Consider the following 12,376-nt stretch of genomic DNA (forward strand, 5'->3'; position numbering starts at 1 on the left):
AGCTGCGTGTCATCAGCGTAACTGTGGAAGTTCACTCCATGCCTCCTGATGACACCGCCGAGAGGGAGCATATACAAATTAAAAAGTACAGGGCCTAGAACCGACCCTTGAGGCACACCACATGTTATTTTATGGATCTTAGAGGAGCATGTATCCATACTCACCATAAAAGTTCTGTCAGAGAGATAGGAAGTGAACCAGTTATGTACAGCACCAGAGAGGCCCACCATGTGTTTCAGTCTGTTTAAAAGAACAGCGTGGTCTACTGTATCAAAGGCTGCGCTTAGATCCAGTAGCACCAGGACTGAGAGCTTTTGGGAGTCCCAGTTACATCTAAGATCATTTAAAACCTTTAGGAGAGCCGTCTCTGTGCTGTGGTTCACCCTAAATCCAGACTGGAATATCTCCAGGATCTGTCTATCATTGAGAAAATCAGTAATCTGAGTAAAAACAAGTTTTTCTAAGACTTTACTTAAAAATGGTAAGTTGGATACAGGTCTGTAGTTATTAAAATCATTACAATCCAAATTGCTCTTCTTCAGAAGGGGTCTCACCACCGCCGTTTTAAAGGCAGCAGGGAAGACACCCAACTGAAGAGAGCAGTTCATCATGTATAAAAGCTCAGCCTCAAAAAATCCATAAAGTGTTTTAAAGAGTGAAGAAGGAATTGGATCTAAAAGACATGTGGTGGGTCTCACTGTGGAGAAAACCTTCTGAAAGTTCTCAGCATTAACCAGGACAAAGCTGTCCAGTGTCTCCTCAGGTACAATCGAGCCCTCAGATGTGTTTACAATCATATCGCGATTAGATAAAATATCAGATCTGATGGCGCTGATCTTTCCCCTGAAGTGGTCTGCAAACTGCTCACAGAGCGAGTCTGTGGGTTCTTTGGGAGCTGTTAAAATCAGGGTTAAATAAATGATCTATGGTGGAAAAGAGGACCTTGGGATTATTTTTGTTAATACTGATTATTTTGGCAAAGTATGAATTTCTTGACTTCCTTAATGTATTATTGTACACTTTAAGTTGCTCGCAAAATATTTGATGGTTGATAGTATTTTTATTTTTCCTCCATCTCCTTTCTGCTGCCCTGCATTTTCTTTTGAGTTTTTTGACTTCTTCGTTTCTCCAAGGTGATGCATGTTTTACGTTAATCTTTTTGGTGGTGAGTGGAGCAACGGAGTCAAGGCTTTTCTTCAGTTTGCTGTTGAAATAACTAAAAATCAAATCGCAGGGTGCAGGTAAAATCACAGGGGGGCATTCGTCTAAAACCCTGGTAAAATTTGCAGCCACTTCAGAGGTTAGATAGCGCCTCCTCACAGTTCGCACCGAGGTCTTCCGCTGAATAAAACCGGTGATGTTAAAAAACACACAGTAGTGGTCAGAGACAGCCAAGTCAACAACAGAGGACACGCTGGTGGACAGCCCATGGGTGATGACCAGGTCCAGAGTGTGTCCTCTGTTGTGAGTCGACTGCGTGACGTGCTGGTAAAATCCAAACAGTGAAGAATGTTTAAGAATTCTTTTGCTGCAGGGTCAGAAGGATTATCTATGTGCAGGTTAAAATCACCGGTTAAAATTATCATATTATATTTTGAGTGTATGTTTGTTAAAAATTCTGAGAATTCCTTGATAAAAGCAGCGCTGTCTTTAGGTGGTCTATAAACTGTGGCAGATAAAACTGGAGGGCTGCTGAAAACAATAGCATGGAATTCAAAAGTGGTAAAATGATCAAATAAAATTTGTTTGGTGGTGAGTGTGTTGTTGGCTAAAGATGCAGTCCCACCACCTCTCTTACCACTTCTAATAGAAAAAGAGAAATTAAAATTTGGTGGGGAGGCCTCAGTGAGAACAACTGGTGCATCCGAACCCAGCCATGTTTCAGTTAAAAATAAACAGTCAAGTTTATTATCTAAAATTAAATCATTAATAATAAAAGACTTGTTCAACAGAGAGCGGACATTTAAAAGTGCCATACTGATTGAGACTGGTGGATTTTTGACAATAGAGTTGAATGGATGTTGATATTTTTGAAGAGGCCGGAGGTTATTAATAATTTTGGAGTTACTGGATTTATGATAATTCTGTTGCTCTCTGTTTGTGATTATGACGGGTATTGTGTTGACTGTGGGAGAGAGAGGTCCGAGTCCAGAGTTTTGTGTATTACTGTTAAAAGTGGAACAAATATAGGAGCTGGGACCAAGGGGACATCAGTCAGTAGCAGACGGATCAGCAGGTAATGTCAGTTTGGGGTAGTGACAGGGCGATGTGCGGGAGTGCTGTACGCCAAATGCCAAATTGGCGGACAGCAAACGGCGTCCCCAGGCGTTGAGGTGGAGCCCGTCTGCCCCAAAAAGATGCCTCCTCTCCCAGAAGGCATCAAAGTTGTTAATAAAACCCAAGCCGTGGGAGACACAGGCGGAGGAAAGCCAGGTGTTAAGGCTGAGCAGCCGGCTGAAACGGCCTATCCCTCTGCCACAGGTGGGGGTGGGCCCAGAGATAAAAGCACTCACCTGCAACTGACCAAGGAGGCTGAAGAGTTGGAGGAAGTCCAACTTCAGCAGCTCAGATTGCTGTTTGGGGATGTCATTGGTGCCGATGTGGATGATGAGCCGGTTAACCTGTGGGTGGGATGCCAGAATGTTGGGAATTCTGTCCACTATGTCAACAACAGTGGCTCCCGGGAACGACAGCGTGAGCGCCCCCCTCATCCGCACGTTCCTGATGATGGAATCCCCGAGGACCAGCGTGGAGAGAGGAGGTGCCACCAAGGGCTGTTGGCCATCTGAGACGCCCGCGCCGCGACACCGGAGGTGTTCAGATGGAGATGCGCCAGCCGGACTGCGTGAGTGACTCCCAGGTTTAGCTCTGACTCTACGCTCTGCTGAATCCTTTGAACCTGCTGATCAGTAAAGCTCTACGTGCTGCAGCAGATTGACCTCATCTGTGTTCACAGGTGTGGACCTCAGCGCTGAGGTGCAGGAGACTTTCATTCAGTTCTCCCTGCAAACAGCATCCAGCCTGGAAATACTGTCATCTTTCCCACAAATGGTGCTCTTATCTCAGAGAAGAAGTCTGATGTAAATAACTGCAATCAACAGTGATGTTCTGCACAGATCACTTTTCCATTTTGCTCTCTAGATGAGTCCCAGCTGCCTGACCTTGTGTCCAGGTGATCGTCTCACTGAGGAGCTTTTGTTCTGAAAATCTCACGTCCATCACCTGTTTCCTTTTTACTATCTCTGCTCTTTCTTTATTCACAATGCTCATAATATCACACAATTATATTCATCACCTGCATGTTTTTATCCAGCTGCTGTTAGAACCAAACAAATAAAAAGGATGAAAAGCCTGAAATCCTTTGATTTATTACATTTGAAACAAATATGAGAGCATCCCTAACAGCACAGCTGAGACCTTTGTTTTAATCAAGCCTTTGTATCGACACACTTGTAAAGATTCATATACAAAACATAATAGAATAAATCAATATAAAATACACATAATCACAAAAATGCAGCCATGTTGTGAGTTTGCATCTAAAACATGCATGTTTCCCTTTGTACAGGCAGATTTACAGCAGACAAAGCAACACGCTGATCGACTTTGACCGCTGCAAAAACAAAACACCCACCAAGTCTGAAGTCGATCAGAGGAACTGTTGACAGACAGACAGACAAACAGATGCTTGATTCATTAGTGCGATTAAATGTTCTTCTTTAGCAGCATCACTTCATGTGTTTGTGTTCCAGGAATAAAGGTCTGTTTAAACTGGACGTCTCCTCAGCATCACTCGTGCTGTCGTGGTTTCAAAGCTGTGCAGAAAGAATCTGAGGGATGATACAGAGGTGACCAAAGTTACAAACATCCAGCTGTGCTGCAAATGTTTGCAGAGCTCCAAACTCTTTGGCTTTCTGCAGAGCAAGTATGGAAGAAGCACCTGAGCTAACTTCAGTTTAGACGATATGAGGAAAAATGCTGCTTCCCAAAGTTTCCTACAAGTATCCAGTTTATATTTAGAGAAGTGAAGGCTCTTTATCCTGACAACTACTCCCTGGTGGATCCCTGTCCTGTGACAGCAGCAAAGACTGTGTATCAGTATCATCAAAGCCACTTCAATAACCAGTGTTTAAAGCTCTCTAGCAGATGGACTTCAGTGGCAGCAGCCTCTGTCTGCTGTGTACAGAAGGTTCTCTGATGAAGCACACAGCAGATGCTGCACTACAACAGCAGCAGCAGCTCAGCTTCAGTTTGCTTCGACGCCCTTTTTGACCTGTGAAACAGCAGAAAATGAAACATTTCAACACCCGTTTGTTAGCGTGAGCTATTCTGCTGTTTTTCATCATTTCACAGGTGAAATAAAATCACATTTACTTCCTGTAGGAGTGATCGTGTCCAGCCTGACTGAGACCATGTGCTCCATCCTGCACAGGTAATAAACCTCTGACATGAAGGGCTGTCAAGTAGTTTTAGACAAATGGGGGTAAAAGAGACGTTAAAAGCTTAAAGAGAAACTACATTTTCTAAGAACTGTCTGACGTTCACCTCTCACACAGTGGATACGATTCTGCCGCTGCAGGAATAATCTTTGTGGTTATGAAACTGTCCATGTGTTTGCAGAAAATGTCACATGTTCAAAGCCATCCCAGCACCTGGGGTTTGTATAAGTGCAGCTGTTGGTGGGGAGATAGTCTCACTCTTCTATATAAAGAGTCAGCAGGCAGCAGATCTTCATCTGTGATCTCCTCCATCATCACGTCTTCACTCTTCAGCAGCTATGGCTTCACTTCGTGCCCTTGTGGGAGTGGTGCTGTGCTCCTCATGGTTTCTGCTTCTGCCTCAGGCGGACTTTGATTTACAGAGTCATCCATAATATTTTTTATTTTTTATTTTACTGCCCATCTATTTTCATACAAATGTCTCCGTCTTATGGAAAAGGGGTGGAGCTTATCCAACGAGGACAGGCAGGGCCCCCCAGACAGTTTAGCAGTCTATACAGGAGGCTGACCTTTGCAACATGTACTTCTATAATGACTTCACCATTTAGGTTATTTGGTTATGTTTCACCCTGGATTTTGTGTGATAATATTTATTTTGTCCACTGATTTAAAAACAACAAACTATATGAATATAAAACAGAGTGAACAACAAAACATCAGCTTTGGAAACTTTGATGTAAAATTCTGCAGTTGTTTTCTCAGATATAGCATAAATCAAACTAACATACATCAGTATGTTATTAATGTGCACACACACACACACACACACACACACACACACACGTGTTACAATAAACAGCTCTTATGCTTCTGTATGATTCTCAGTGCTTTCCATTTGCGTGTCCACAGGTTGCTGTAAGTGCTGCTTGACTGCAGTTTGCTCTCATTTCAAGTGGTTTGCTGTCACAAAGCCAACAGGAAGTCCGGCCATGGTTGAGCCAACTGAAGATGGGTTGAAGGTGGCGTCCTCGTTTCCTCTGTGAGTGCGAGAGGACAGACAAAGCAAACACCGTTTGGACAGCATTAAAATATTTACACTGATGATTAATGTTGTGTCTTTGCACCTGTAGCGATACATGTTGGAAAATGGAGACTTTAGCCACCAAGACTGACGTGCCTGGAAACTTCCCTGTGAGTACGCCCACAAAGACAGGAAACAGTTTAGCCACCGCGGTTAATCCTCCATCATCATCATCCAGTATTTTTCACATCTTTTCTTCTGCTGTTTCCCTTGTTGTCAGTCACGGGTTTGTGACTGAAATGCGTGTGGTCGACGGGAAGCCTGACGAGTACGGCCTGAATCATTCCATCAACACCGGACGGAGTGAAACCTTTGTTGAAAACAGATTATATGGTAACGTTGCATTTAGCTTCAGTAAACTGTGAAGTTACAGCAGCAGATTTACATCACGTGGCTTCACAGGAAGTAGTCTGGACCTCAGCGCTGAGGTTCAAGCAGCTCTGCTTGCAGACGGCATCCTTCCTGAAAATGTTCTTCATCTTCCTAAAACCAGAACTTTTACATTGGTGCTGAAGTTCTATATAAAAACAGCCTGAAATACAAAGTGATGTTGTGCACTGATTACCTCACACTTTCCATGTTTCCTTCTACAGAGGAGTGTCCGCCTGAGTGTTTTGTCTGATCTGTTGTTGATCGTCTCATTGACACTGCATGCAGATCTGACACCAGGGCTGGACTGGGACAAAAAATGGTCCCGGGCATTTTGACTGGAGACCGGCCCCCCAGGTATTAAAGGAAAAACCATAAAGCCTTTGAATGAAAACAAACGCTGTTGTCATAGTGATGGACGCTGTCTTGTTGGTATACATGCATCAGTCTAATAAACTTAAACCTGCACCATCCTCCCTGTCCTGGTATTCTAAACAGGAAGTAGACTGTTGGTCGAGTTAACCTCCTGAACATCTACAACACACGGTGAAAACCTGACATTAAGACAGAGACTAGAGGTGAGACATGATCATTGCTGATTACTGATGACAGATTTAGATATGTTTTCATAAACCTTTCATTTGCCACATCAATAAACAGCACGGCAGGGCAAAATATGTTTTCTAACATGGCAACCTTTAAAAAGTGAAAGGAGACAGAAAGACAGCTGAGAAAGAATCAAACGGACTTTTTGATGCATTTTACACACAGTACTGGTGCAGAATCTAGAAAATGTGGGAAACACTGGCATCATATGCAGTACTTACTTCTGAAGAAATTATGATGGGACCCTAAAAAATGACTATGTACAATAATGGATTTCTATACATTTTACATCAGATGAAAACGTTTGTTGTAAGATTCAGATAATTATTTATTAAAAGTGAGACATTTTAAATGAGAACAAGAAAGAAAAGTATTTCTTTGTGCCCCCCTCTCCCTGTTAATGCCCTACCTGCCCCCCTGGCAACACTTTGCTAGACCCGCCCCTGCACAGTTACCAGCTGTCAGCTACACAAAAAGGATCCTGGTGTTATTTGTCTCTCAGAAACAGTTCATAACTTCAACTCATTTTGGTTTTGTCATGTTTTGTTCTTTACATTGTCTTTCTTCTATATAATTGTTAAACATTTAATAAATATGTCTACAAAAAGATTTTAAAAATCAGACATTTCACACAGACACCCAAATGATTTCTGACTGATGAAGGGGGCTGAAGGTGCCCTGCTCTTGCCCAGCTTCTGCTGCTCTCTCCCTGCTCACTGTCAGCAGCTGGCAGCCTCGGTCCTGCCTGAGACTCTTCATCTATCAGTGCCAAAGAATATGGGAAATAGCAACGCACAACATGCACATTACAAAACAAGCACATGAATCAGCATTACATTCATTAGTGAAGTGCTGACGTTCGTTCCTAAACTTTGGGCCTTAATTAACATCACTGTGAACTAATGTTTGCTTTGCTTCTTAACCAGTGAAGCAGCGAGGGGCTTTCTGAGGTTCCTGCTCGTAAATGCCCAAAATGAGTCGAGTATTTCTGCAACTACAAACTCTGCTTTCATCAGAGGTGTAAATATTACAGCACTGTGTCAGAGTCACTGAGGCTGGAACACAGAAAAAGGAAGTAGATGTATTTATTTTTAGACTTTATTGCCTGGAACCACTTTAAAAATACGCTTTGGGTCACAATTAACTGCAGAAAACCAGGAATCCACATATGAACATTATCTGTGCAGAGATTTATGCTTCTGAAGGTAAACAGTGAAAACTTGCAGCACTAAATGCACAGATAGCCAGGCGTTTCACATTTTGGGACCATCTGCCAGTTTTCATTTCTTAGGTATTGAAGAGCAGAAATGATTGAATTTTATTTACATGCTTAAAAATGTTTGCTTTTGAATATTATTTGAAGAATTACCCACACACTCAGGCACTGTGGGCCTGTTTCCCTTTGCACAACCGAGTGTTGGAAACGGGCCTTTTCTCTTTAAACTCTAGGGGCTGTAACTTTGGCTTCTATTGGCAGATTTGCATGATTGACCCTCTTTTTAAAATAGTTTTAGCCAAGAGAATCAAGCTAACATCACTGTTTTTACGTCAGCTCACGTCACACGAGCTGTTTCAAGAAAAGTCATCCTGTCACACAGCAATGCCTACATGAATCACACCACTCTGCTTAAATAATAATAATAATGTTTAGTGAAGCAGGTGAAGCAAAGGGCTGCTTTTAATAGGCTGGGAGACCCAGGTGTGCTGCTTTAGCTGCTGAGCCTCTCATGCTAGCCTCCATCTATAAGCTGGGATCACAGGAGCACTGCAGTCCTGACTAGATCAAGGATTGTTATTCATGCAGGTGACAAAAGTTTACATTCACAGAGTCATAGGATTGAGCCTGGTTTGAAAAGCAGCTGTTTAATGCAGCTGCTTAGAGTTCACACACAGTAGAAGAATCAGACTTGAGTCACATTTCAAACACTGGAAAAATACTCAGCAAGTAACAATGAAAACAGCACAGACTCAGTATATCCTGTTCAGTCCTGTGTTTGATATGAATGTGCTGTTCAGAGAGGATCTCGTGTCCTCTTTTACAAAGCCTTTGTTTCATGATGTTTGTGTATAAATGAATGTAGGTGTGTTTCTAAGTGTGAAGGAGCCCTGGGAGAAAAGACTGAAGCTTGTGCCAAAGAACAAACAGGAAAGAAAGATCAGCATTAATGAAGACGAGCACAGAAGGAGCCCAAGCACGTGTTGCTTTTTCAGATTTCTCTAAAAGTGTGTGTTCATTTGTTCCATCCTTCACAACAAACAACAGCTGACAGACACACATGCACTCTGTGTCACTTCACAGGGGCTGATGAAAGTGGACACAGTAAAGGGAGAGCTGGACCTGCTCTACACATCCTGCACTCTGTTAACAGACTTTATTCTGCAGCATCAACAGATAAAAATATATGAAGATATAGAAACGTTTAACATTGTGACTGTTCACATTAGTGAAGCTGTTACTTTGCTGCCAGGTGGGAAAAGAAGCCTAAAGCTGAGTCTGATTAAACATCTGCTGCACCAGAGAGTTTCATGGCCCTGCTTTATCCTGTGCTTGCTGACCACCTCGTCCTGAAACCTCTTCATCATCCTCACAGTCGTGTGAAGAAAGAGGGAAGCAGGTGGAAACCATCTGTGCTGCTGTGTTCACTTGTGTGTGTGCGTCTATGGTCATATCTAATGTGTACCTACAGACAAACACAAACACCTGGCATTGCACAAGAGTCTCTATGGAGCAACCTGCAGATGTCAGAGATGTGATTAGAGGGTAAAGTGGACTAGTGAGAGCATCTATGTTGTTGTTGTCTGCTGGGGGACAGCATCAGCTCCAGAGATGCATCAGGATCAGCAAACTAATCTGCAAGGCTGCAAGTGTCACTGAAGGAGTTTGAGTCAGTGAGGGACTCAAACTCACACAGCTGGTCAAGAAGGCTCAGCAGCTGCTGTATTTCCTGAGGAGGCTGAGGAAATTTGGTATGTTGGCCAAGATCCTCAGCAGGTTCTACAGCTGCACTGTGGAGAGCAGCCTGACAGCTGCATCACTGCATGGTACGGCAGCACTACTGCAAACCGCAAACGCCTGCAGAGAGTGATAACAACTGTGGAGAAGATCATCAGGACCCCGCTGCCCTCTCTGCAGAGCAGCTACCATCACAGAGTCCAGAGGAGAGACACACCTCTGCCCTCGAGACGAAGGTTCAGAAGTGTGAAATGTAGAACATCCAGACTCAACAACTCCATCTTCCCCACTGCTATCAGACTCCTGAACAGCTGACCGACCTCAAACTGCAGTTTGCACATCAGGTCACTTTGCACACTAAGTTCATTTTGCACATTAAACTCCATGTACATCCATGTACATCGACATCTGCAGACCACACGTGTCTTCAGTTACTTATTTGTACTTATTTGCAGTTATTTATCTTTTTATTTTATTTTTTTAAGTTATTTCTTATCCTTATTTTATCTTTTGATTTATTCTTATCTTGTTCTTTTAACCATTATCTAACTTGGCATTGTGCACGGTGTGTTTAGATTCAGTTTAAATTCAGGGACACGGAGCCCCTGTTGATCCTCTACCTAATCACACGAGCCACGGTGTGAGAACGGGTCTCAATCAGCCAAGGTTTTGGGTGAACCCATTGTGAGATCTAGCCCCACCCCATCATGTGATTTCCTGTGATCAAATGTCCCAGGATGTGAGTGGGCGTTAAGACGTCCATGTCCCTCTTCAAGCAACTTAAAGAAGTCCAGACGCTTTTCTTTCCAAGCTCCTTCAACAACATCATTCATAGAACAACTTCCAGCTTCTTTTGCTCGGCTACAGTTTGGATGGATTTGCATTTAAAGATGCAACAAGACTAAAATGGTTAGGGTCAGGAGGTCAAAGGTCAGAGCTCCTGTGGGTCTGAGGGCGGCCTCACGCTGGAGAAGGATGAAGGAGTCTGACCTGAGCCAGTGTTTGACATGAACACATCAGCACTGCTGTCAGTGAGCCTAACGACAGCCGTTAGCATCATTTCAGTGTTTCAGTCATAAAAACACTTCCTGTCTCTGTGGTGGTTACAGTGACATCATGCAGTTTGTGCTTTGACCTCCAGAGGGCGACAAATCAGCACAGACAGAGAGCTCCATTCAAACTTTGCTGCCATCAGGAATAATTCTTCAAATATAATCATCAGTGTTTGAGCAGTTATGATATCAGGGACAATCTAGACATGTGTGACAATACTGAACATGTCACATGACACACCTCAAACATCATGTGATCCACTCTCAGTCTGCACTTTCATTCATGACTTCAACAGGTTGAAATGAGCTTTGAAGAAACATCAGTGAAATAAATCTTTCATGGATTCATGTGAGCAGCAGATGAACTTTGTACCAACAACATCTTCAATAACAGAGTCTGAATGAAGCTCAGGTGTTGATGCTGCTCACTGATTGGACGCTTGGTTTCAGCTCTGCTCTCAGTCTTTACTGCACAGGTGAAGGTAGAAAGTGTGACTGGATCTATAGACTGGAAACAGAGAAACATGCTGAACATTTGAAGCTTTGCAGCAGAAATGTTCATGTTACAAATACAGCAGAGCTGATCTGGGATCAGTGTGTTCACACCTGCAGCTACAACAAGGTTTCATGTCTCCACACGTCAGCATGTGAACTTTACTCTGACTCAGTCTGAGCAGTCAGACGGCATATTTTTAAAGTTAACACATCAGCACACACAGAGCTGAGCCCCTCCCACCTGTGCTGAGTTTCAGGTGGAGCCCCGCCTCCTTCCAGGAAGCAGCTCACCTGTGTGTCCGTGTTTAGTGTCCAGGTGTGGAGTGGAGCTTGTTGTTGGTGTGTGAAGAAACTGTAAGTTTGCTTTGTTTCCTCCTTTAACAGTTTGTCTTTAGGAACTTTACTGTTTGTTCAGCTCGTGTTTGATTTCTTCACACAACAAACTGTGTGTGTTTGTATTTCCGGTCTCTCCATTAAAGTCAGTGTGTAATGTTTCCTGGCTAACATCAGCTGTGTGCAGCTTAGTTCAGCACAAATCTGCCGCTCCATAGTTCACGGTAACGGACTCACAGCTGGACCAACGAGGCCGAGTGTGTCCGCCACTCTGAGCTACGTTCGTGTTTGTGTACTTGTAGTTTGTACTTTGAGTTCACTCAGAGCCCACAGAGGACGCAGCGTACGTGATGACGTCACAGCCCTTTACCTCCTTTACTGTCACTGTGATTAATATTTACACACGAGACACCTGCAGAGCTCTGACGCTAAGCTAGCACACAGCATGCTAACACTAAGCTAAAGCTAAGCTAACGCTAGGCTAGCCAAGAACCCAGAGTGAGGTTAAAGCTGAGTAAACACTGACCCCAGACCAGCACCGTGATAAAGTGAGCTGCTGCTGCTGAACTTGAACAGGTAACAAAGTGATGAGCAGTCAGGCTGCAGGTTTCTACCTGTTCATGTTTCTACAGTAGAATCACTTTGAAGTGTCTTTGTGCTGTTTCATCTTTGATTTGTGTTCATAAACACTCAGAGAAACATCACGTGACCTCATCAGGATCTGTGTTGGTGTGTGGGGCTGTACCTCAGCTTCATGTTGTTACATGCTCATTTGTTCATTTTAACATCAAAGTAATGTTATGAGGAGTAATGAAGTAACGTACTCCATTACTTTTAATCAAAGTGTTCTGTGTAATATGTGTAATAATGACTGTTTTGAGTAATGACCAACACTGATCACAACAAAGAGGAAATGCCTCCAACATGCACAAACATTTGAGCCACAACATGCAGTTAATGTGCACAAATGTCTTTGATATGCTGCTCAGTGATGGTGGTGACTGTCAGAGCAGAGCTACTGAGAATCAATAAGTAATATCAATGATGG

At 43.2% G+C, this 12,376-nt stretch overlaps 1 protein-coding gene and 1 long non-coding RNA gene across 2 annotated transcripts in view; both read left to right on the plus strand.

The window, feature by feature from the left end:
- The first annotated feature begins 5,259 nt into the window (after positions 1-5,259).
- Positions 5,260-6,259, plus strand: LOC146679668 (uncharacterized). Its single transcript, XR_014918607.1, has 3 exons — positions 5,260-5,478; positions 5,570-5,630; positions 5,741-6,259. It is a non-coding gene; the product is annotated as an uncharacterized LOC146679668 (long non-coding RNA).
- Positions 6,260-9,534: 3,275 nt separating this feature from the next.
- The window catches only part of LOC146679669 (protein NLRC3-like), a 39,378-nt gene continuing 36,536 nt past the window's right edge, over positions 9,535-12,376 (plus strand). Inside the window, exon 1 of the mRNA XM_085450408.1 lies at positions 9,535-9,694. Coding sequence (XP_085306534.1) covers positions 9,535-9,694 — 160 coding nt within the window. The remainder of the gene's footprint in view (positions 9,695-12,376) is intronic.

This window comes from Copadichromis virginalis, unplaced genomic scaffold, assembly GCF_057382275.1.
Source record: "Copadichromis virginalis isolate Kocher_CV1m ecotype Utaka unplaced genomic scaffold, C_Virginalis_male_GT1.1 unmapped_scaffold_1, whole genome shotgun sequence".
Lineage (NCBI taxonomy): Eukaryota > Metazoa > Chordata > Actinopteri > Cichliformes > Cichlidae > Copadichromis > Copadichromis virginalis.